Source organism: Epinephelus moara, chromosome 8 (genome assembly GCF_006386435.1).
Source record: "Epinephelus moara isolate mb chromosome 8, YSFRI_EMoa_1.0, whole genome shotgun sequence".
Lineage (NCBI taxonomy): Eukaryota > Metazoa > Chordata > Actinopteri > Perciformes > Serranidae > Epinephelus > Epinephelus moara.
Genome location: NC_065513.1, coordinates 21,147,313 through 21,170,486, shown reverse-complemented (window position 1 = coordinate 21,170,486; position 23,174 = coordinate 21,147,313). Strand labels below are relative to the sequence as shown.

At 39.3% G+C, this 23,174-nt stretch overlaps 4 protein-coding genes and 1 non-coding gene across 8 annotated transcripts; 2 read left to right on the top strand and 3 right to left on the bottom strand.

The window, feature by feature from the left end:
* The first annotated feature begins 79 nt into the window (after positions 1-79).
* pxmp2 (peroxisomal membrane protein 2) lies at positions 80-2,828 on the top strand. The gene is made up of 5 exons (XM_050050476.1): positions 80-247; positions 652-774; positions 927-1,089; positions 2,301-2,420; positions 2,517-2,828. Exons 1-5 carry the CDS (start codon positions 138-140, stop codon positions 2,583-2,585), a joined length of 585 nt encoding a protein of 194 aa, XP_049906433.1. The 5' UTR covers positions 80-137; the 3' UTR covers positions 2,586-2,828.
* A 233-nt stretch (positions 2,829-3,061) lies between these two features.
* Positions 3,062-16,612, bottom strand: LOC126393984 (uncharacterized). Of its 4 annotated transcripts, XM_050050482.1 has the most exons (3): positions 16,456-16,612; positions 16,116-16,373; positions 3,062-3,631 (listed from the first exon to the last, which is right to left on the bottom strand). In XM_050050482.1, the coding sequence occupies exons 2-3, from the start codon at positions 16,359-16,361 to the stop codon at positions 3,410-3,412; spliced, it is 468 nt and encodes a 155-aa protein (XP_049906439.1). In that variant the 5' UTR covers positions 16,362-16,373; positions 16,456-16,612; the 3' UTR covers positions 3,062-3,409. The 4 variants fall into 4 exon arrangements, with proteins under 4 accessions (XP_049906439.1, XP_049906438.1, XP_049906437.1 ...); XM_050050481.1 differs by lacking the exon at positions 16,116-16,373 and having other exon boundaries at positions 3,062-3,889; positions 16,456-16,610; XM_050050480.1 differs by lacking the exons at positions 16,116-16,373; positions 16,456-16,612 and adding an exon at positions 10,770-10,906 and having other exon boundaries at positions 3,062-3,889.
* isg15 (ISG15 ubiquitin like modifier) lies at positions 10,187-10,907 on the bottom strand. Its single transcript, XM_050050483.1, has 2 exons — positions 10,770-10,907; positions 10,187-10,687 (listed from the first exon to the last, which is right to left on the bottom strand). The coding sequence occupies exon 2, from the start codon at positions 10,673-10,675 to the stop codon at positions 10,208-10,210; it is 468 nt and encodes a 155-aa protein (XP_049906440.1). The 5' UTR covers positions 10,676-10,687; positions 10,770-10,907; the 3' UTR covers positions 10,187-10,207.
* Positions 16,613-16,980: 368 nt separating the features above from the next.
* On the bottom strand, positions 16,981-21,648 carry gatc (glutamyl-tRNA amidotransferase subunit C). Its single transcript, XM_050050477.1, has 5 exons — positions 21,293-21,648; positions 21,164-21,214; positions 19,154-19,323; positions 18,948-19,051; positions 16,981-17,298 (listed from the first exon to the last, which is right to left on the bottom strand). Exons 1-5 carry the CDS (start codon positions 21,482-21,484, stop codon positions 17,237-17,239), a joined length of 579 nt encoding a protein of 192 aa, XP_049906434.1. The 5' UTR covers positions 21,485-21,648; the 3' UTR covers positions 16,981-17,236.
* Positions 21,649-22,067: 419 nt separating this feature from the next.
* On the top strand, positions 22,068-22,140 carry trnak-uuu (transfer RNA lysine (anticodon UUU)). The gene has a single exon. It is a non-coding gene; the product is annotated as a tRNA-Lys (tRNA).
* The last annotated feature ends 1,034 nt before the right edge of the window (positions 22,141-23,174 follow it).

Genomic DNA, 23,174 nt, shown 5'->3' with positions numbered 1-23,174 from the left:
GTACACAGTGAGCTGTTTGACGTCCGCGTGAAGGCGTGGCTCCGCTAGTGACGCCACGACGTAAGCCGGAAGACACGGGCGCAGTTCCTTTTCAACTTCGCCCTGTCAGTTATGTTTGTACAGTTAAACATCTGACGATGCCTGTGCAGAGTGTGCCAGTCCGGGACGCGTCCGTTCAGTTCCGTTTGTTACAGCAGTACCTGCTCCTCCTGAAGAAGTACCCCATCCTCACTAAGTCTGTCACAAGGTCTGTAGCTCTGGTTATTCACTCACTCTCAGTGCTGTGGTACTTTCCTGCAGCCCCGTTGCTTCTTTACAGTCCTATGTCCTTAGTTTGACAGCCAGAAATGAGGCGTTGTCATTTATTAAAACACTATCAAAGTCAAACTATGGAATTATTTTTAAGTTACCATTTTCTACATTGTAACCTAGATCGCCATTTGTTGTCTTAACTTGACTGTTGACCTCAAAGTGTATCTTCTAGGCCACTTTGTTTGCACTGACCACAGACTGCCCCTTTGTGTGCACTCTGGCTCCAGCCAATCAGCATCTGCCCAGAAAACCTCCCCTACCAAGTGTATTTGACCTGACAATGTGCCTGATGCACACTGACAGAGCTGTGTTTGTTGTGTGTGTGCTTATTGTTTTCAGTGGCATCCTCTCAGCTCTAGGAAATCTTTTGTCTCAGACTTTGGAGGCGAGGAAAAAGGCCAAGAATGGAGCCGCGGTCACTGAGATTGACACAGCTGGAGCTGCACGCTACGCCATTTATGGGTGAGATGTTGTACAGAAAAGAATCCTGAGGGTTGACTGCAAGAAAATGTGTGAGACAGTTTAAAATACATCAGCTATCATGCAAAACTACACTCCCCTCCTACATCCATGTATTTTTTGGCAGTAATATTATGCCTTGTTGTCTATTTCAGGTTGTTTATTACCGGACCAGTGAGCCATTACTTCTACCAGCTCATGGAAGTGTGGATACCCACTACAGACCCGCTCTGCATAGTCAAACGTCTGCTACTGGATCGGCTTTTTTTTGCCCCGGGGTTTCTGCTCCTTTTCTACTTTGTTATGAACGTCCTGGAGGTGAGACATCTCAGAAACTGTCACTCCTAAACATCTCATTAAAGGGGCCTTCCAGTGATTTCATATTGCTCTGGCATATCATAGTGGGACTTGCAATAGACAGATTTTTACAAAGAATGGTGAAAATTGCTGCAGTAGAGGCCGAGATATCCTGATTTGTTTTTAGCTCCCAGTATGTGTAAAGCTCAAAAAACACAGGATCCTACACTTCCCATAATGCAGCTTGATAGCATCTTTAATTAGACCTTCAGTGCTTGATAAATAAGGATTTATAGTACTTCCTATGAATACATTGATGTGTAAAATTAGCGGACTGCCCCTTTGACTATGTTTACTGCCACCTAGGGCTGGGCGATATGGACAGAAGTTCATATCTCAGTATCTCCATATTTTCCACGAAATGGGCTACATGTGCAGCTGCAAGTCAAAGCCAAATGTCAGATGTCACAAGCACTTTTATAAAAACAGACTGTGATCACAATAAAATGCAAAGACAGGGATTTTATTCCCTGTTTGAAAATATGCAGCTGCAGAACATGTAAATGAAAAATTATATAAAATGAAAAGCAGTGATATACGTTAACGTTTTTGCACGTAGCACTGGAGCTACAGAGGTTTGATGGTTTGCAGCACAGGACACAAAACTATAACATGAGTATAAAAGAATCAAGCGGGCCTTAATCCTTAGTAAGTAAAAAGTCTTTGTGGGCGGGGAGTAAGTGGGGGAGCCCCTCTGTGCTGAGTTTGCATGTTCTCCCTGTGTCAGTGTAGGTTTTCTCTAGGAACTCCGGCTTCCTCCCACAGTCCAAAGACATGCAGGTTAACTGGTGACTCTAAATCGGCTGTAGGTGTGAATGTGACTGTGAATGGTTGTCTGTCTCTATGTGTCAGTCCTGCGATAGTCTGGCAACCTGTCCAGGGTGTACCCCGCCTCTCACCCAATGTCAGCTGGGATAGGCTCCAGCCCCCCCATGACCCCCAACAGGATAAACGGTTACGGAAAATGAATGAATGAATAAATTAATTGTACATAGTCTTTATATCACCCAGCCCTACTGACACCTGTGTTCTATCCTGGATTTTTATTATATTTTATTGTAGTATTTAGTCTTGTGTTCATGTATTATCTGCAATATTAAACACATGCCAGTTTTCACACAGACAAAAGGATGAATAAATTCAAATATATAATCATCCCAATCTATTTTCAGGCTAAAGGGTGGAGAGACTTTGAAAAGAAGATGAAACAAAGTTACTGGACTGCTTTAAAGATGAACTGGAAAGTGTGGACGCCCTTCCAGTTCATCAATATCAACTTTGTGCCTGTACAGGTTTGTGTCTGACTTGCATCCTGTCCCCCAGCCAACGGTGAGTCACGTACCAACACTTCTTGCAATGGTTTAATCTGTGTCTGTTTTTGCTTTCAGTTCCGAGTGCTGTTTGCCAACATGGTGGCCTTATTTTGGTACGCCTACCTTGCATCTGTGAGGAAATGAAGCTCTCCTTGATTTCCTCACTGAGAGACGAATCTGGAGGAAACTGCTTCTTCACAGCAGCTTCAGCATCCTACTGGTTACTGCACTACTGTAACCCTGTTTCTAATCTGGACAATAATTCTCACATACAGCAGCTCTTCTGATTAACTCATAACAAACCTGTACAATGAGTTGAAGCCATTATAACATGCTGCTGTATTTGGGATATGTGACTGTTTGTAATTAAAGAACATAATAAATGTAGTTTATAATAAATGCATTTTTTACAGAGCACTGCCAAAATATTGTAAGATGTAATAGTAAACCTTGAATTACATGACTGAGATTGTGTTTTAAATATTGGAATAATATAAATCAATGTTAAAGAGTGCCTTAATGGTCAGCCTGCCTTTTTGTGGTGTGATATGCACAGGGTGCAGCCCCACCCCCAACTGAAAGCTGAGGAAATGGCACAGAACAGGAAATGTGACTCGCAATACATTTTAAACTTTATTATTTTTTTAAACAGTGTCCTGTTAACAAATCCCAATGACAAGGTGTATTTTTTAAATTAAAGTACAACGTGCTTTGTCCTGAGAATAACATTCTATTGCCAAATTAAGTCTTAACAAGTTTTTAAGACATGCATGATTACACACAGGAGGAATGCATTGATTTTTTTTGGTTCAAAATGAAAATACAAATAAATAAGACATGGAATTGTGATCATTTCAATTAACAATTAATAAAAAAAAATAAAGGAAGGCTACAGAAAATAATTTTTTAATACTATATGATAATCAGGAATGTCCAGAGTATGAACCTTAAGATTCAATAGCCAGTCCTCAGCCTCCCCTCAGACGCAGATTCAGGTCGATGGTGCTGTTGGCAGTGACGTTGTAGTCCGCCAGTCGGCCCCCCGCCATCTCTCTGCCCTGGTGAATGAGCCTCTGCTGGGTCACCGGGACCCCCTCTCTGCTCTGGACCCTGCTCTTCAAGTTGTCCACAGTCTCGCCAGCTTTGATATCATAGGTGTTGAGCTTCCCCTTCTCGTTTCTGACGAACACCTGGATGGTTGGCGGCTCGATCACCAGCAGGGACACAGTGGCACCGGGGTGCAAACCGTAGGAGCTGATGGACATTACGTCATTGCTCAGGTGAGTCTTCTGACCATTCACAAACATCAGCTTCTGCTTCTCACAGGGGACTCCAAACTTGTCCTGGATGCGTTGTTTCAGAGAGCCCACTGTGTCCCCTGGGTGCACGCTCAGTGTGTGGGAAATCCCGTTCAGCATAACGATGTTTATATCCATGATGAGAGAGGTCTGAAAGATGATTCAACACGTTATTAAAAACTACTCCACTGTAGAAAAACTCTGTCCAATCAAGACAAAGAGAGCTTCTCACCTTGTGTTCACTTTTAGAAATTCCTCTGCAAATGTCTTCGTCTTCAGGTGGTGACAGGATATCAGAAGATGATCAGCAGCAGCTGACTGAGGTTTGAACTCACCCCTGTTTATATCGTCTCAGCCTCAGCTGCTGAACTCCCTCCCCTTCACTAAGATTCGTTTTCCCTTCTCTGCCCTCATAACTTTCGGTTTCTATTCTCCAAACATGACTCCACTGATAATGGGCGCTGCAATGTTTTGATCACAACTAACACTGCCCTAGTGCACCTTTATGGATTTACCACCTGATAATCCAGTTTGGAAACAGCTGTTAGTATGAATGACCTACAGGAAAATTTAACCGGGGACTTCCACTGTAGATGGGCTGAAAAGCTTATGTAACTAACTAACTAGGAAAGCAAAATTATTTCATCAGATAATGTGCCTGACAACACGTTATGCTCTATTTTTAGCCACTTGAAAAAGTTTTCTACAGAAACAAAACAGAGAGGGAGAAGATTAAATATTGTTTTTTTTATTAGAGTCAAACACTAGAATGAAAAGAGGATACACACAGATCATAAAACAATGTACTGCCATTGCATAACACAGGCTGCCAACACACTGCTCACTCACTGTTTTCATGACATGATACTGAAACCAAAGACAGATGTAACCACACAGCAGGTGTCAAATGAAACTGAAAAAACTAAATGCATGACAAGCAGTTTTTTAGTATAAAACAACTTCCCAAATGAAAAAGTAGTAATAAATATCATAATTATGAGAATAGAGAATACGGTATATAGCCTACTGTATATAAATATCAAACTGCCATGATTACTACTGCCATTTTGCCATCCACTGAGCACTTGCAGCACTTTAAATACTTTTATGTTTATTTATTTATTGGATTTTTATCACTCACTGAATCACAGCTAATTTCGCTGTATTCCTGTGCAATGACAATTAAAGCTGTCTAGCTTTTCTAGAAAATAAATAGGCCTAGTAATATGAAAAAGAAATGCGTACAATATCAGAGGTGTGGACTCGAGTCACTTGACTTGGACTTAAGTCAGACTTGAGTCGCAAATTTGATGACTTTAGACTTGACAAAATCAAAAAAAGACTTGCAACTAGACTTGTACTATGGAGCCCCTGAAGTCCCAAAAGGTGGTATTTTTTTTATCTTGTGCGCACAAGATAATTTACTATGAACTCATATTCGTCTCTAACAACTTCCGATGCACACAGCCACCATATAATGGAGAGAACTGAGCTAATCAAGTTTTATCTTCATCTTGGAATGTCATAAAGTGAAATTCTTGCTGCTCTTGCACGTAGACATGGGACTGTTATCAGCAGGAAACTGAAAGATAACAGGCTCAGCTGACAGAAAGACTATGCAGATTTAGGCCGTGTCATTGACTGTGTCCAGGAACAAGTACAGGGTCCGGGGAAGATGCATGGGTATAGATGGGTGTTTACGAAGTGCCGTAAAATGGTCTTAAAGCAAAAAAAGCAGAAGTTAGAGTTATATTAGCTGAGTTTGATCGCGAAGGGTCAACATACAGACAGCAACGGAGGCTTCATAGGAGACAGTACCTCTCAAAGGGACCCAGTGACCTGTGGCACATCGATTCATATGACAAGTTAAAACCTTTTGGTTTGTGTATGAATCAGTGTATCGACGGCTTCTCTCGGAAAATAATTTGGCTGAATGCCTACAAAACCAGCAGTGAGCCGAGAGTTATTGGAGGCTATTTTGTAGAATCTTTAGTATCCGTCCCAACCTTGTGTGCACTGACCGTGGCACAGAAAACTGTCTTGTACGAGAGCTGCAGAGACGTTTCCGCACAAACCATGAGGATGATTTGTCGGTAGAGCAAATAAGCTACCTCACTGGAGTGAGTACAGCAGACCAACGCATTGAGAGTTGGTGGGGCATCCTCTGGAAAGAGAGCATGGAATATTGGATCCAGCCTCTTGGGGAGCTCCGGGATGAAGGAGGGTTTGATGGAGGTTTACTGGACAAGGCCATACTTCAGCTGTGTGTCGGGAAAAATTCAGGTATGATGATTGGGTGTTAATGTGGTCACACTATGCAAAATTGATTATTATCCAGTATGTTGTTTCATTTTGCTCATTATAGTAGACATTTTATGTTTGTTTTTAGGAAGAGCTGAATAACATTAAGGATGTCTTAATGTACTCCACCCCAGAGTTATGGCACACTGAGGACTGTGCCATGCCACTTGATCAAGAGGAGCTGGATATGTCCAAAGGACAATATGTGTTTCGCAGTTGTATTCGATGTGATGAAGACATATTTGATCTTTGCATGGTACTTGTGGAGGAACTGGGCTTACAGTTCCCCAGTAAAGGCCCTCTGGTAGCTATTGATCTATATTTAACACTAAGGAATGCCATCAACATACAACTAAGTGATGACTAGATATTTTTTTGTAGTTTTAGCCTACGAGCTATACCTTTCTATGTGTCACCAGTAGAAAAGAACTAATTTACACAGTGATCTGTTTTATTTGAAAAAGCATTAAATAAGTAACATTAGGCCCATTTTGAAATGCAGGAAATTTAAAGTGCTTTAAACAGCCACTGCTTGCATTGACATTATCTGCTGTGAATTACAAAAAAAAAACTATTACTATTGTTAAAATTACTGTATTACATGAACAATACACTAACAATCATTTGTGTAACTGTAACTGTATCAAGAACAGAGTCTAGACGGTCAGTTTGAAAATGCTTTAATATGGTTCAACGCTTCACTTTGAACAATTAACTTGAAGCTTCATGGATGTGTCTGTCTGTACAAACCTAAAATGATTTTACAACATACACTTAATGTGGAGCCCCTAAAGTCCCAAAAGGTGTTTTTTTTAATCTTGTGCACGCAAGATATTAACTTTAGGGAACAAGTTATTATCTGGTGCGTACAAGATAATTATCTTGAGGGAACAGGTTAATAGCCTATCTGTACAGTAAAGGCATGATAGGCCTATGCTTTAAAGACCACGGGGGTAAGTTGCGTTTATAGTTTGTTGATTTCTCAGGTATGTTTGAAACATGGCGGCGTTCATTGCTCTATTTGAATAGTCAATTTGTATGTTTTTGGTGGGTGAGCTGGTTGAAGTTAGCTTTCTGCGACTCGCTCGTTTTACCCAAGTGTTCATGTCCGCCTAGAAAGAGCCTGTCGGACATTATGATAACGTTTTGAACATTCAATGGCAAAATATTCTTACAATATATGAGGATAGTATCTGTTATAATACAGGCATATAATCTGCTGAGAGAATACCAAGTAGATTTTGTACTGGTAAATTATACAAGCTTTCTGTGTAATAGCCTATATGTGATGGTCGTCTTCAGTTTTCTTCAGTGAAAACCTTTGGTTCTTTGCAGAACTTGTCTGTAGCAAAAACCTACTTTAGTCCAAAAACAGTGCATTTTGTCCTTCTCTTGTGCTCTCTTGACACTTTGGTATGCATTAGCTCTACTTTTTTGGCATACGTGTTTATGTTTGATGATGTGTGTCACCGACTCATACGTACTCTTTCATTGTTAGGGAAATGGAGTCTTCTAATCTTTTGGATTTTCTTTGTAAAAGGAAGATTGAGGAGGCCATCATCTCAAAAATTGTTGAGGATAATGTAAGATGGGTTTAAACGGATGCATGCAAAGAAAGACATGCACTTAGAAAAAAATGTTACAAATGAAAGAAACTGTCAGTAAGAGTAAGATCAAGACTCTGCAACACTTGTTTTAACAGACTTAGTTTCCAGATAAACAAACTTAAAACGTTAGTCTGGCCAGTAATGAGACTCAGCAGTGCAGGGCAGACGCAGCAGCAGCTCAGCCGTGTATCAGTTCAGTGAGTGGGACTACGCAGTACACAGTCAGGGCTCCTCCCGCCAAGCACTGAACAATTCAGTGAACGAATCTTTTGAACAAGTCTTTTAAATGAACTGATTCCAGTGATTCAGTAATATCTAAAGAACTGCTTTGCCCATCACCACTGTCAACGTCATTGAAACCAGCGAATATTTGCCCATCACCACTGTCAACGTCATTGAAACCAGCGAATATCAGTGCTGTCCTCAAGCAAACACATGTGGACGCTATCTCATGTTACCAATTAATTATCAGAACTATCCTGTGGACGCTATCTCATGTTACCAATTAATTATCAGAACTATCCCGATCTCCGCAGTGATTTCAGTGCAATTCTAAACAGCTCAGTTTGGGTGATGGATATAGTACGAACCTCAAATTGCTCAGTAGACATGCATGTTTTCTTAGATGTTAAAATTCACACTTCTTTTTTTTTATTATACAAAAAAACACACTAGAGCACATAGTGTATGTTTTCACTGAAATGTTGCTCATGTTGGTCAGGTGTCAATTACATTATGTGGAGAAGCCAATCACAGTTTAGTTGCATTACAATAATGACTGCTGAAGCATTTTGGTTTCCCAGTACAATATTTAAGCAATGTGATGATGCCTAACATGTTGGGTTCCTGCTGCAACTTGCCTTTGGTCAGTGGGCTGTCAAGAGAAAAATAAATAACAACTTTGCAATGATTGCTTTGTACCATTAAGCAAAAAGTTTGAATTGATGAAGTTGAAGAATTTGACAGTATGGAGAAAAACAGTTCAGATTGAAAGCTTGCACATCTTGTGTAGTGTAGTGGTCTGCTCTTTTGTAGTTTTACAGTTTTTCAACATTAAAACCAACTGTCAATAAGTGAGGCTTGGCTAAGCAAAGCGTAAACCTGTCTTCTATGCCAGAGAATTGTACTGTAAATTACTTGATACATATACAAAGCATATACATGTGGACAAACAGAATTTTGTTTTGTTTTCATTTTATCTATATTTTGTTAAAAATAGCCTACATCTGTCAGCCTCGAATAAAAGCTTAGGAATTTTAGTTTTTATAGTATATAGTGTCAAGTAATGTTTTCAACAAAATTCTGTTACAATTTTATTCAGATTCAGATTCAGAATACTTTATTAATCCCCGGGGGGAAATTGTTTAAGTTTGTAAATTATTTTTGTAAAAAACTGCAGTGAGTGAAAGCAGTAAAAAAAATGTATTTCATTTGCTTAAACACTTGGACTTGAGCCTTTTGACTTGAAAATACTAGAAGTACAATAGAAGTCGTGTAGAAAGTGTGCCACAAATCAATTTATTTCCCTTCATTTGCTGAATCATCTATTCATTCCCAGCAAGTCAACATTTATTACTTGAAAGTTACAGGCAGGGATGCCACAACTTCCAACAAACCTGTTTTAACAAACAAATACAAATTTAAAAAGCATTCATGATTTTTTTGTAAATTTGATGTATTATTACTTTGTTGTTAGAGCCTGGTCTCACTCCAAAGTCGTCGAAATCCGGCGCTTAAACAGTGACTTGCCGCGTCAGAACGAAAAATGGCGTCCCGAGAGAGCGGTATTTGTGTCCCGTAAGATTCTAAAGCCAAACCCTGTTCTTTTTTCCTAAACCTAACCACATGCTTTTGTTGTCTGAACCCAACCATGTGTTTGTTGTTGAAGGAAAAAAAACGTCATTGTACCGACACACACTGACTTTTACCCAAGAGAGCAGTGTTCGTGTCCTGTAAGATTCTAAACCCAACCACGTGCTTTTGTTGTCTAAACCCAACCATGTGTGTTTATTGTTGAAGGAAAAAAAAACATCAATTTGCAGTGTTGTCCTTACATAGTACGTTTATTTTGAAAGAGACTTCATGTAACATTAAATTTCCTGTGAAAACAGAGGTGTATTTTGAAAGAAGACAAATCAATGTAACAGGCAGAACTTAACAAAAACAATGACTTGGTCCAACTTTGAACAGTTTTAACAGTAGGCCTATGAAGTGTGAATAGCTACACCAACATATATAGGCCTAGCCTAGTGTGAGCAAGAAGGAACATGAGCAGGAGTTGCCACAATATAAAGTGCAGGTAAGTCCATTTCCATTAAAAATGGACAACAGATTTGTATTGCCAAATTAAAACAATAAATTAAGTCTTAACAAGTTTTAAGACATGCATGATTACACACAGTAGGAATGCATTGATTTTTTTTGTTCAAAATGAAAATACAAATAAATAAGACATAATTATGATCATTTACATTAGAAATTACTGGAAAAAAAAGGAAGGCTACAGAAAATCATTTTTTTATACTATATGATAATCAGGAATGTTCAGATTTAATAGTCCTCAGCCTCCTCTCAGGCGCATACTCATGTCGATGGTGCTGTTGGCAGTGACGTTGTAGTCCGCCAGTTTGCCCCCCGCCATCTCTCTGCCCTGGTGAATGAGCCTCTGCTGGCTTACCGGGACCCCCTCTATGCTCTGGACCTTGCTCTTGAGTATGTCCACAGTCTCATCAGGTTTGATATCATAGGTGTTGAGCTTCCCCTTCTCGTTTCTGACGAACACCTGGATGGTTGGCGGCTCGATCACCAGCAGGGACACAGTGGCACCGGGGTGCAAACCGTAGGAGCTGATGGACATTACGTCATCGCTCAGGTGAGTCTTCTGACCATTCACAAACATCAGCTTCTGCTTCTCACAGGGGACTCCAAACTTGTCCTGGATGCGTTGTTTCAGAGAGCCCACTGTGTCCCCTGGGTGCACGCTCAGTGTGTGGGAAGTCCCGTTCAGCATAACGATGTTTATATCCATGATGAGAGAGGTCTGAAAGATGATTCAACACGTTATTAAAAACTACTCCACTGTAGAAAAACTCTGTCCAATCAAGACAAAGAGAGCTTCTCACCTTGTGTTCACTTTTAGAAATTCCTCTGCAAATGTCTTCGTCTTCAGGTGGTGACAGGATATCAGAAGATGATCAGCAGCAGCTGACTGAGGTTTGAACTCACCCCTGTTTATATCGTCTCAGCCTCAGCTGCTGAACTCCCTCCCCTTCACTGAAGATTCGTTTTCCCTTCTCTGCCCTCATAACTTTCGGTTTCTATTCTCCAAACATGACTCCACTGATAATGGGCGCTGCAATGTTTTGATCACAACTAACACTGCCCTAGTGCACCTTTATGGATTTACCACCTGATAATCCAGTTTGGAAACAGCTGTTAGTATGAATGACCCACAGGAAAATTTAACCGGGGACTTCCACTGTAGATGGGCTGAAAAGCTTATGTAACTAACTAACTAGGAAAGCAAAATTATTTCATCAGATAAATGTGTCACGTCATACTTTATTTTTAGCCACTTAAAAAAGTTTTCTACAGAAACAAAACAGAGAGGGAGAAGATTAAATATTGTTTTTTTTTTATTAGAGTCAAACACTAGAATGAAAAGAGGATACACACAGATCATAAAACAATGTACTGCCATTGCATAACACAGGCTGCCAACACACTGCTCACTCACTGTTTTCATGACATGATACTGAAACCAAAGACAGATGTAACCACATAGCAGGTGTCAAATGAAACTGAAAAAACTAAATGCATGACAAGCAGTTTTTTAGTACAAAACAACTTCCCAAATGAAAAAGTAGTAATAAATATCATAACTCTGAGAATAGAGAATACGGTATATAGCCTACTGTATATAAATATCAAATATTGATTACTACTGCCATTTTGCCATCCACTGAGCACTTGCAGCACTTTAAATACTTTTATATTTATTTACTGGATTTTTATCACTCACTGAATCATTGCTAACTTTGCTGTCTTCCTGTGCAATGACAATTAAAGCTGTCTAGCTTTTTTAATTTACAAACTTAAAATTGTAACAGAATTTTGTTGAAAACATTACTTGACACTATATACTATAAAAACTAAAATTCCTAAGCTTTTATTCGAGGCTGACAGATGTAGGCTATTTTTAACAAAATATAGATAAAATGAAAACAAAACAAAATTCTGTTTGTCCACATGTATATGCTTTGTATATGTATCAAGTAATTTACAGTACAATTCTCTGGCATAGAAGACAGGTTTACGCTTTGCTTAGCCAAGCCTCACTTATTGACAGTTGGTTTTAATGTTGAAAAACTGTAAAACTACAAAAGAGCAGGCCACTACACTACACAAGATGTGCAAGCTTTCAATCTGAACTGTTTTTCTCCATACTGTCAAATTCTTCAACTTCATCAATTCAAACTTTTTGCTTAATGGTACAAAGCAATCATTGCAAAGTTGTTATTTATTTTTCTCTTGACAGCCCACTGACCAAAGGCAAGTTGCAGCAGGAACCCAACATGTTAGGCATCATCACATTGCTTAAATATTGTACTGGGAAACCAAAATGCTTCAGCAGTCATTATTGTAATGCAACTAAACTGTGATTGGCTTCTCCACATAATGTAATTGACACCTGACCAACATGAGCAACATTTCAGTGAAAACATACACTATGTGCTCTAGTGTGTTTTTTTGTATAATAAAAAAAAAGAAGTGTGAATTTTAACATCTAAGAAAACATGCATGTCTACTGAGCAATTTGAGGTTCGTACTATATCCATCACCCAAACTGAGCTGTTTAGAATTGCACTGAAATCACTGCGGAGATCGGGATAGTTCTGATAATTAATTGGTAACATGAGATAGCGTCCACATGTGTTTGCTTGAGGACAGCACTGATATTCGCTGGTTTCAATGACGTTGACAGTGGTGATGGGCAAAGCAGTTCTTTAGATATTACTGAATCACTGGAATCAGTTCATTTAAAAGACTTGTTCAAAAGATTCGTTCACCGAATTGTTCAGTGCTTGGCGGGAGGAGCCCTGACTGTGTACTGCGTAGTCCCACTCACTGAACTGATACACGGCTGAGCTGCTGCTGTGTCTGCCCTGCACTGCTGAGTCTCATTACTGGCCAGACTAACGTTTTAAGTTTGTTTATCTGGAAACTAAGTCTGTTAAAACAAGTGTTGCAGAGTCTTGATCTTACCCTCTCTCTAACAAGTGATGTTTTCTGTCCAACTTGTCTCCATCTGATGACTGATGTTCACGACAAAAGGCCACAACTGCTACTCTGTCACCATAACCGGGTATGTACTTGGCAAGATCATGATCCGACTTAAGCGGAATCACAGCGGTATCAATCTGCAGCAAGAAAACATTTAGAGGGGTTAGTATAGGATAGTAAAGGATGTGAATAAATCTATTCAGTACAATGTTGAAAAAGAGAAACAAATCACAGTAAATAGAAATAAAGGATCAATTCATTACTTTTAGTCAGCAATATACTGGCTGGTAATAGTCTTTATTTCATAGTAGTATAATAGTCTTTATTGAGCTGCTGTTTGAGGTCCCCAGATCCAGGCTTAAAACTAAAGATGGCCGAGCGTTCTCAGTGGCTGCTCCAAAGCCGTGGAATAGCTTGCCACTTCATGTCAGACACGCCGATTCATTGGAGACATTTAAGTCTTCTTTAAAAACTTACTTTTTCTCCTTAGCTTTTGGACCTGTTGTGAGCCAGACTTGATTTTTCCTGTGACTCCTGTATTGTTTTATGTTGATGTGTATTGTATTGTATACTGTATTTATGTATTCTAATGTTCTTATTATATGGTACTTTTATTGATGTTCTTGTAAAGCACTTTGGTAAACTTCGGTTGTTTTAAATGTGCTATAGAAATAAATGTGACCTTGACCTTGACCTTGACCTAATTTTCTTCCTCTGAAGTTATTCAGATGTTTTCATTAGGTTAGAATACAGATAGCCCCTGTGAATCTTTTTAAACAGATACAGTTGTTAGTCGTGTCTCTATGCATAACCATCTTTAGCGGTTAATTAATTTTGATCCATGGTGTACAACTTTTAAGTCACTTTTAAGTTGTGGCCTATTGATAATGTCAGCTGCTTTTCACAACTCCATTCTAGTTTTGAATAAACCAAACATAGTAGCACCTATAGAAATCTTAATTTTTTGCTAAAATCCTAATAAGGAACATAGTCCCGGTAACAACTGAATAATATGCTTTTGTGATCCTAATCGAATCTAATATAATTTGTTTGTTTTGTGTTTTTGTAGAACAAATGAATAACATTAGAGAACAGTCATGGACAGTTTCTTTCATTTGTAAAAAAAAAAAAAATTCTGAAGTGCATGTCTTTCTTTGCATGTCTGCATGAGTTCTTATCCATTTGTTTAAACCAAACTTACATTATCCTCAACAATTTTCGAGATGATGGCCTCCTCAATCTTCCTTTTACAAAGAAAATCCAAAAGATTAGAAGACTCCATTTCCCTAACAATGAAAGAGTACGTATGAGTCGGTGACACTCATCATCAAACACAAACACGTATGCCAAAAAAGTAGAGCTAATGCACACCAAAGTGACAAGAGAGCACAAGAGAAGGATAAAATGCACTGTTTTCAGACTAAAGTAGGTTTTTGCTACAGACAAGTTCTGCAAAGAACCAAAGGTTTTCACTGAAGAAAACTGAAGACGACCATCACATATAGGCTATTACACAGAAAGCTTGTATAATTTACCAGTACAAAATCTACTTGGTATTCTCTCAGCAGATTATATGCCTGTATTATAACAGATACTATCCTCATATATTGTAAGAATATTTTGCCATTGAATGTTCAAAACGTTATCATAATGTCCGACAGGCTCTTTCTAGGCGGACATGAACACTTGGGTAAAACGAGCGAGTCGCAGAAAGCTAACTTCAACCAGCTCACCCACCAAAAACATACAAATTGACTATTCAAATAGAGCAATGAACGCCGCCATGTTTCAAACATACCTGAGAAATCAACAAACTATTAAAAGCTATAAACGCAACTTACCCCCGTGGTCTTTAAAGCATAGGCCTATCATGCCTTTACTGTACAGATAGGCTATTAACCTGTTCCCTCAAGATAATTATCCTGTACACACAAGATAATAACTTGTTCCCTAAAGGTAATAACTTGTGCGCACAAGATTAAAAAAAACAAACACCTTTTGGGACTTTAGGGGCTCCACATTAAACACTTGGACTTGAGCTTTTTGACTTGAAAATACTCAATCCCTTCCCCCAAAACCGAAGATTAAGAAGTATGTTATGTAGAAAGTGTGCCACGAATCAATTTATTTCCCTTCATTTGCTGAATCATCTATACATTCCCAGCAAGTCTTTTTGTCCATTCATTTATTACTTGAAAATTACAGACAGGGATGCCACAACTTCCAACAAACCTGTTTTAACAAACAAATACAAATTTAAAAAGCATTCATGATTTTTTTGTAAATTTGATGTATTATTACTTTGTTGTTAGAACCTGGTCTCACTCCAAAGTCGTCGAAATCCGGCGCTTAAGCAGTGACTAAAGCCAAACCCTGCTCTTTTTTCCTAAACCCAACCACGTGCTTTTGTTGTCTAAACCCAACCATGTGTTTATTGTTGAAGGAAAAAAAAACATCAATTTGCAGTGTTGTCCTTACATAGTACGTTTATTTTGAAAGAGACTTCATGTAACATTAAATTTCCTGTGAAAACAGAGGTGTATTTTGAAAGAAGACAAATCAATGTAACAGGCAGAACTTGACAAAAACAATGACTTGGTCCAACTTTGAACAGTTTTAACAGTATGAAGTGTGAATAGCTACACCAACATATATAGGCCTAGCCTAGTGTGAGCAAGAAGGAACATGAGCAGGAGTTGCCACAATATAAAGTGCAGGTATAAGTCCATTTCTATTAAAAATGGACAACAGATTTGTATTGCCAAATTAAAACAAATAACGTTTTAAAGACATGCATGATTACACACAGTAGGAATGCATTGTTGTTGTTTTTTCAAAATGAAAATACAAATAAATAAGACATGGAATATGACCTTCATATCCATCAGAAATTAATAAAAAATAAAGGAATGTAGGCTACAGAAAATCATTTTTTTATACTAAATGTACATATTTAATAGTCCTCAGCCTCCTCTCAGGCGCAGATTCAGGTCGATAGTACTGGTGGCAGTGACGTCGTAGTCCGCCAGTCTGCCATCCCTCATCTCTCTGCCCTGGTGAATGAGCCTCTGCTGGTTCACCAGGACCCCCTCTCTGCTCTGGACCCTCCTCTTTAAGTTGTCCACAGTCTCGCCAGCTTTGATATCATAGGTGTTCGACTTCCCCTCGAGATTTCTGACGAACACCTGGATGGGCGGCGGCTCGATCACCAGCAGGGACACAATGGCACCGGGGTGCAAACCGTAGGAGCTGATGGGCATTACGTCATCGCTCAGGTGAGTCTTCTGACCATTCACAAACATCAGCTTCTGCTTCTCACAGGGGACTCCAAACTTGTCCTGGATGCGTTGTTTCAGAGAGCCCACTGTGTCCCCTGGGTGCACGCTCAGTGTGTGGGAAGTCCCGTTCAGCATAACGATGTTTATATCCATGATGAGAGAGGTCTGAAAGATGATTCAACACGTTATTAAAAACTACTCCACTGTAGAAAAACTCTGTCCAATCAAGACAAAGAGAGCTTCTCACCTTGTGTTCACTTTTAGAAATTCCTCTGCAAATGTCTTCGTCTTCAGGTGGTGACAGGATATCAGAAGATGATCAGCAGCAGCTGACTGAGGTTTGAACTCACCCCTGTTTATATCGTCTCAGCCTCAGCTGCTGAACTCCCTCCCCTTCACTGAAGATTCGTTTTCCCTTCTCTGCCCTCATAACTTTCGGTTTCTATTCTCCAAACATGACTCCACTGATAATGGGCGCTGCAATGTTTTGATCACAACTAACACTGCCCTAGTGCACCTTTATGGATTTACCACCTGATAGTCCAGTTTGGAAACAGCTGTTAGTATGAATGATTTACAGGAAAATGAAATTTAAAAGGGGACTTCCACTGTAGATGGACTGAAACGCATATGTAAGGTCAAACAGGACTGTCTAGTTGTAACTAGGAAAACAAAATTATTTCATCAGATAAATGTGCCTGACAACACGTCATGCTCTATTTTTAGCCACTTGAAAAAGTTTTCTACAGAAACAAAACAGAGAGGGAGAAGATTAAATATTGTTTTTTTTATTAGAGTCAAACACTAGAATGAAAAGAGGATACACACAGATCATAAAACAATGTACTGCCATTGCATAACACAGGCTGCCAACACACTGCTCACTCACTGTTTTCATGAAATGATACTAAAACCAAAGACAGATGTATCCACACGGCAGGTGTCAAATGAAACTGAAAAAACTAAATGCTTGACAAGCAGTTTTTTAGTACAAAACAACTTCCCAAATGAAAAAGTAGTAATAAATATCATAACTCTGAGTGTTTCAGCATGGTGGTCCTCTCCTCCCGCTTTGGTAGAGGAATATTTCCTGTGGTGAGAAAATGAATGAGTTAAGGATCATCATCTTTCATTTCAGATTAGATTCAACTTTGTCATTGCATAGAGAATACAGTATATGCTAAATATCAAATACTGAATACTACTGCCATTCTGCCATCCACTGAGCACTTGTTGCATTTTAAATACTGCTATATTTATTAATTTATTGCATTTTTATCACTCACTGAATGTCCTGTGTCTTGTGTTTTTATGTTGTTAGGTGGAATGCGTCACCTGAGTGTCACTGCTAATTTCGCTGTATGCAATGACGATAAAGACTTTTCTAGAAAACAAATAGTAATATGAAAAAGACATATGTAGTGTTTGAGGTGTGGACTTGAGTAATCAAATTTGATGACTAGACTTGACAAAATCAAAAAAAGACTTGCAACTAGACTTAAACACTTGGACTTGAGCCTTTTGACTTGAAAACACTCGATCCCTTCCCCCAAAACCAAAGATTAGGAAGTTATGTAGAAAGTGCCACTAATCAATTTATTTCCCTTCATTTGCTGAATCATCTATTCATTCCCAGCGAGTCGACACTTATTACTTCCAACAAACCTGTTTTAACAAACAAATACAAATTTTAAAAAGCATTCATGATTTTTTTGTAAATTTGGTGTATTATTTCTCTGTTGTTATCCAGCGCTTAAGCAGTGACTTGCAGCGTCAGAAACCAACAAAAAAGGCGTCTGTTAATGTTGGCACAATACGCGGCCGGTTGCCTTTATAGTTTAATGGCACCCTGCGGCATCAGGGGGAAACGTGGCGGGACAAGGACGAAAGTTAAGGTGGTGAAAGTCCAACTGGGGCGAGTGGGTCCAACAAACGACTTTCACCTGAAGGTGCTTTGTTCGCGGCCTAAACCCAACCATGTGTGTTTGTTGTTGAAGGAAAAAAACACCAATTTGCAGTGTTGTACCGACGTAGTACGTTTATTTTGAAAGAGACTGTACGTAAACATTAAATTTCCCGTGAAAACAGAAGTGTATTTTGAAAGAAGACAATGCATGTAACAGGCAGACCTTGACACGGCGTCCAAGAACGTCAACAACCAAAGCACCCAGGGTACCTTGCACATCGTATGTGGACGTGGAAAGTTCATGACCACATGTCGATGGGTGACGAGGTCGGAGTGAGAATGTGTTGGTTGTGAAAATGGCGATACATTTGGTGAAGAGCACATTATGTCTTGTTTAGGACTCAATACTCAAAGTTTAGGACTTGAGACTTGAGACTTGTGTGCAAATACCTGAGATGTACTTGTGCCTTGCAAAACAATGACTTGGTCCCAGCTCTGTAGCTACACTAACATATATACAGTGTGAGCAGAAGGAACATGAGCAGGAGTTGCCACAATATAAACTGCAGGTATAAGTCCAAGTACAGACAGTATTATTAATATGAATACACTGCAGGTAACAAAAATACAGTGAGGCAGCTGTATAATATGTGAGGAAGGAGTGTTTATGGAGCCCCACAGGTAAGTGTTTGTCATGTGTCAGTAGTGCGCCAGCAGCCAGTGAGGCAAGTTTATTCATAAAATATTTATAAAACCCGTTTTATTCATTTATCGTCTAAATAATAAAATCAACACTAATGTTTCAAAATGAATGCTTTTAGGTTTCGTCTTACCTGGTGGTGCCACAAAATATTCTTCAACTGTGTTTTTGGAGAGCTGAAGCAGTTCTTCAGCACAGTCGCCTTCCATCACTGCATCCTCCCTCAGGTTTAATGCCCTGAGTGTGCATGGATAAAACATAAACACAGTTTAAACTGAGCTACGGTTCATTTCTACGGTTTGGCTCTAACCATGATATATATAAATGTGTACACCTTACCTGTCCTCCAGAACCGAATCCATAGGCTCAACCCCTGACGTGTCGACGACATGTAGCTGATCTGCAAATCGTATTGCTTTCTCCAAACAGGCCAGTCCCTGTTTGGTGCGGAAATCAACCAGGGCCAGTCGCTCCAGTTTGTCCACCAGGTCAGCAGGGATTTGGGTAGGCTGTAAAATTAATGGCATATGCTTAGACATGTATGTATGAAAGTTTCCTTCCACCATCTCTTGAGAAGGCCTTTAAAGCTTCAATGTGTAGGATTTAGTGACATCTAGTGGTGAGGTTGCAGAACTGAAACTTCTCCTGTGTGCCAATTGTGTAGGAGAACGCAAACGGCTCTATCTAAAGTCCAGTGTTTGGTTTGTCTGTTCTGGGCTTCTGCAGAACACCATGGAGGACTTCTTGGACCATGGATGTATAAAGAGAACTGGATACAGCATTGGACGTGGGCCCCTGTTCATTTCTTTGAAAGTTGCTCAGTGGTGCATGAAGCCAAAAAAGCTCAATTTCTGCAGTATGACATTCTGCATTGCTGGGCCCATAGATCAAGTGCAGCAGACACTTGTGGCTGCTGAGCACAGCTGAGGGCTAATTTCCGCTGGCCGAGCGGCCAACATCTGGTTCAGCCCTTGTTAACTTGAATGGGGATATAAATGAGTTAATCATGCAGCTCATCTAGACTTTCTAAATGTTATTGGACCAAATGGATCAAATCTCAGTAGTGAAACAAATCATTTCGTGAGGGTTTTGACATTAAATAAAATGCATCCAGTGATTTAAACACTTATTTGTCACAATGTTAGTCCATAGGAACAAGTCTTTATGAGCCCCATGGCATCGTGTGACGAACCCAGAAGATGTAACTCCATGTTTAGCCCCTGTGTAAAATGGCTTCAAAGCCTGGTGCTGCTCCTGAAGGCTTGGAGAGGACCCACTAAAGAGCTCCTACTAAGGTAACAAAACACAGTGATTCTTATTTTCAGGTGATTATGAACTAATGAAAACATATTTATGAATATTATATACCATTTCACCATCAATGCCAATAGATGACCTTAAATCCTTCACACTGGACCTTTGACTGTAAGTAACCATGGAGTAAAGTCATTACAACCATTTAAAACGTCTTATCAGCAAACATGGTCATGATTCATGCCCTTTGGTCTTTGGTAATCTATGCTGTTTTGTTTGGTTGATATTACTGTGTGATTTAATGTTGATGTCCCTCAAAACAAAACAAACAAACAAAGACTTACAAAAAATTAAGTTACAGTCTTTGAGTTAGATAAATCAAGTGGATATCTGCCAAAGTTACAGTGTCTTTGGTTCCAAATTTCCCTTAACTATAAATAGGAGCTCCTTACTAAGACTGTAGACGCCTCACATTACAGGTTAGTGATGTCAAAAACATTGATTTATTACTACATGTAAATTCTAAATATTTGAAACGGTTTCAATACTGGTTTTCTGCAGTATCGACCTACCGGTGCCAGCTGTGCTTTCTTGCTCTCTCTTATTGTCAGTGTTTATTAGTTATGTTGCCATTCTCTGCTACTAACCAGAAAAAGAAAAGAGGACATTGTCGTGTCTAGCCTTGTGTTTTATCTGTTATTTTTTAAATAAAGATTTTAAATTGTATGGCCTCGATGTAACTCTCTCACTGTGGTATCAAAAATGGTTTGACATTTTTGTAAGGTACTGTATAAAAGTATCATGTCAACACTATTACAGATAACCCTCTTCAGATTTTTGTGTAGTATATATATCTGTGGATTTTGTCCCTCAACAATTACACTGACAAAGCATTAAGAAGGGATCTTTTAATGGCCTGTATGAACAGGGGGAATTAAAACAGGGAACAAAACCTGTTTAAATGTGTGTCGGCACCTGATTATCGTTGGAGAGGCTTTAAACTAAGTATCCAAAATTCTAACATGAATTTCAAGTCATTTGGTCACCAAGTCTTACACTGTGTTAACATTCAGTCATGGCTCATGAGGATATTACCGGAGGAAGCTGCTCCTCTGGTACTGGCTCCCATGTTGCAGCCTGTGGTACCTGTTAGAGGAGACACCTGAGTCAATGTTGTGCTGAACAAACTGCAATTCAAGTATCAGCAATTGACCTTTAATTTACCTTGGAGTTATGAGGTTGAGAGCTCAACAGACGCGTTACATTTGTCATGTGGCTCTGTAGGCTGCTGTGTCTTCTTCGGGGGAGACTCCCCACGTTTGTTACCATGTATCCATCGTTTGTTGACAGGTTACAGGAAGGACGACTGACTCTCACGCCACATGTTCGTTTAGCAGCGAGACGCAACGCCGACATTTTCAGGACAATTTTGTAGCCAGCTATAACCGAGTTGTATAACAAATAGTGTCACATTTTCTTAGTATTTAGTAAAACAACAGGAAGGTCGGCGGTGAGGGTATACCATACACAGTAAACTAGCATGTATGTCGCTCACGGCTTGCCGTAGCTAGTCCAAAGGAAGTAGCACGAGTGGTAGCGAGATGACTAACGTTCACTTCCTTCCGTCTTCGCTTTTGTCCCCTATAGACAGACTGATTAGTCTTATTAAAATACTGTTGAGGCGTCTTTAATGTGGAGGAATATTGTCCTGTCAATGTTCAACCCTCCTCAGCCAAACTCTCCTCAAGTAACAATATAACATACCGGAAATACACCAGAAATACACAGATGTCATTGTGAAACCAGCGTTTCCTGTTTCAAATGCTGCCGTTAGCGTCTGCGTAGTGTCTTAATACGTGATAGCAGTTGTCATACAACTTAGCGTAAGTAGCTAGCAAAATGCAACCAGGAAAATATGAAATAAAAATCCATAAACATTGAGTTATTGATGTTATTATATGATTTTATGACCGACAAAGACAACAATTGATTTCAGAGCGCCCGGATAGCTCAGTCGGTAGAGCATCAGACTTTTAATCTGAGGGTCCAGGGTTCAAGTCCCTGTTCGGGCGTAGAGTTTTCTTACGACAGGATTTACTGAATGACCAGTGCCACCCAATCACATTTAGCCATTTCCATCTTTCTGCAAAACTGACAGCCAGTCACCATGGCACTTCTCCAAAATTCCCCATCTATTCACAACCAATCACCACTGAGCTTCTCTATTTGTTTTCACCTTGTTAACCCAATGACATAACAAGGTGAAATGAAGCCATTTATTATAGACTTATTTGATCAGTGAGGAAGCTGGCCAGCTAAAACTTGATAATTACAGAGAAGAAATGATAAATAACAAGGGGTTGTCTGTATTTTTGTTATGCCCTTCTCTGTTAGCTAGCTCACTACAGGACATCTATTGCTGAGTTTAAGTTTTGCATATTTTCTTACTTGTTTATATCAATATTATTAACAATATCTAACATTGTAACAGATTATTGAGCATTAAACTTTTAATCTGAGGGTCGAGGGTTCAAATTCATGTTCTGATAATAACCCCCATCTGCACAATGGTAGTGTAATTTTAAATCACTTTTAAAGACCAAAAACTGATTGATATATTTCATGTATTTAAGAAAAATAAGCAAAACAAATAACTCAATGCTGACAAATGTTGCATTAAATTTGGTATTTGGAGTATGCTGATTTTGTTTTACTATCATTACAGGACAGAAGCTTTGATTACATGTTTTACCAGTAGGAGCAGTGTTGTTTTTATGGTCACAAATGTATGTGTGTGAGAGAATTGAGGTAAATTGGGTGAGAAAGTGTATTACTTATTCTGTATAATCTCACCAGCCACTTTATTAGGTACACCTTACTAGTACCAGGTTGAATCCCCTTTTGCCTTCAGAACAGCCTTAATTCTCTGTGTCATAGATTCAACAAGGTGCTGGAAACATTCCTCAGAGATTTTGGTCCATATTGACATGATAGCATCACACAGTTGCTGCAGATTTGTCAGATGCACATCCATGATGCATATCTCCTGTTCCAACACATCCTATAGGTGCTCTATTGGATTGAGATCTGGTGACTGTGGAGGCCA

Coding starts and splice junctions, on each gene's coding strand:
- pxmp2 (XM_050050476.1), top strand. CDS start 138: ATGCCTGTGCAGAGTGTGCCAGTCCGGGACGCGTCCGTTCAGTTCCGT. Junction 775..926: donor GCACGCTACGCCATTTATGG/GTGAGATGTTGT, acceptor TGTCTATTTCAG/GTTGTTTATTACCGGACCAG. Junction 1,090..2,300: donor TTGTTATGAACGTCCTGGAG/GTGAGACATCTC, acceptor ATCTATTTTCAG/GCTAAAGGGTGGAGAGACTT.
- isg15 (XM_050050483.1), bottom strand. CDS start 10,675: ATGGATATAAACATCGTTATGCTGAACGGGACTTCCCACACACTGAGC.
- LOC126393984 (XM_050050482.1), bottom strand. CDS start 16,361: ATGGATATAAACATCGTTATGCTGAACGGGACTTCCCACACACTGAGC. Junction 3,632..16,115: donor TCGAGCCGCCGCCCATCCAG/GTGTTCGTCAGA, acceptor CCAACCATCCAG/GTGTTCGTCAGAAACGAGAA.
- gatc (XM_050050477.1), bottom strand. CDS start 21,484: ATGTCGGCGTTGCGTCTCGCTGCTAAACGAACATGTGGCGTGAGAGTC. Junction 21,215..21,292: donor CTCAACCTCATAACTCCAAG/GTAAATTAAAGG, acceptor CTCCTCTAACAG/GTACCACAGGCTGCAACATG. Junction 19,052..19,153: donor GATTCGGTTCTGGAGGACAG/GTAAGGTGTACA, acceptor ATGCACACTCAG/GGCATTAAACCTGAGGGAGG.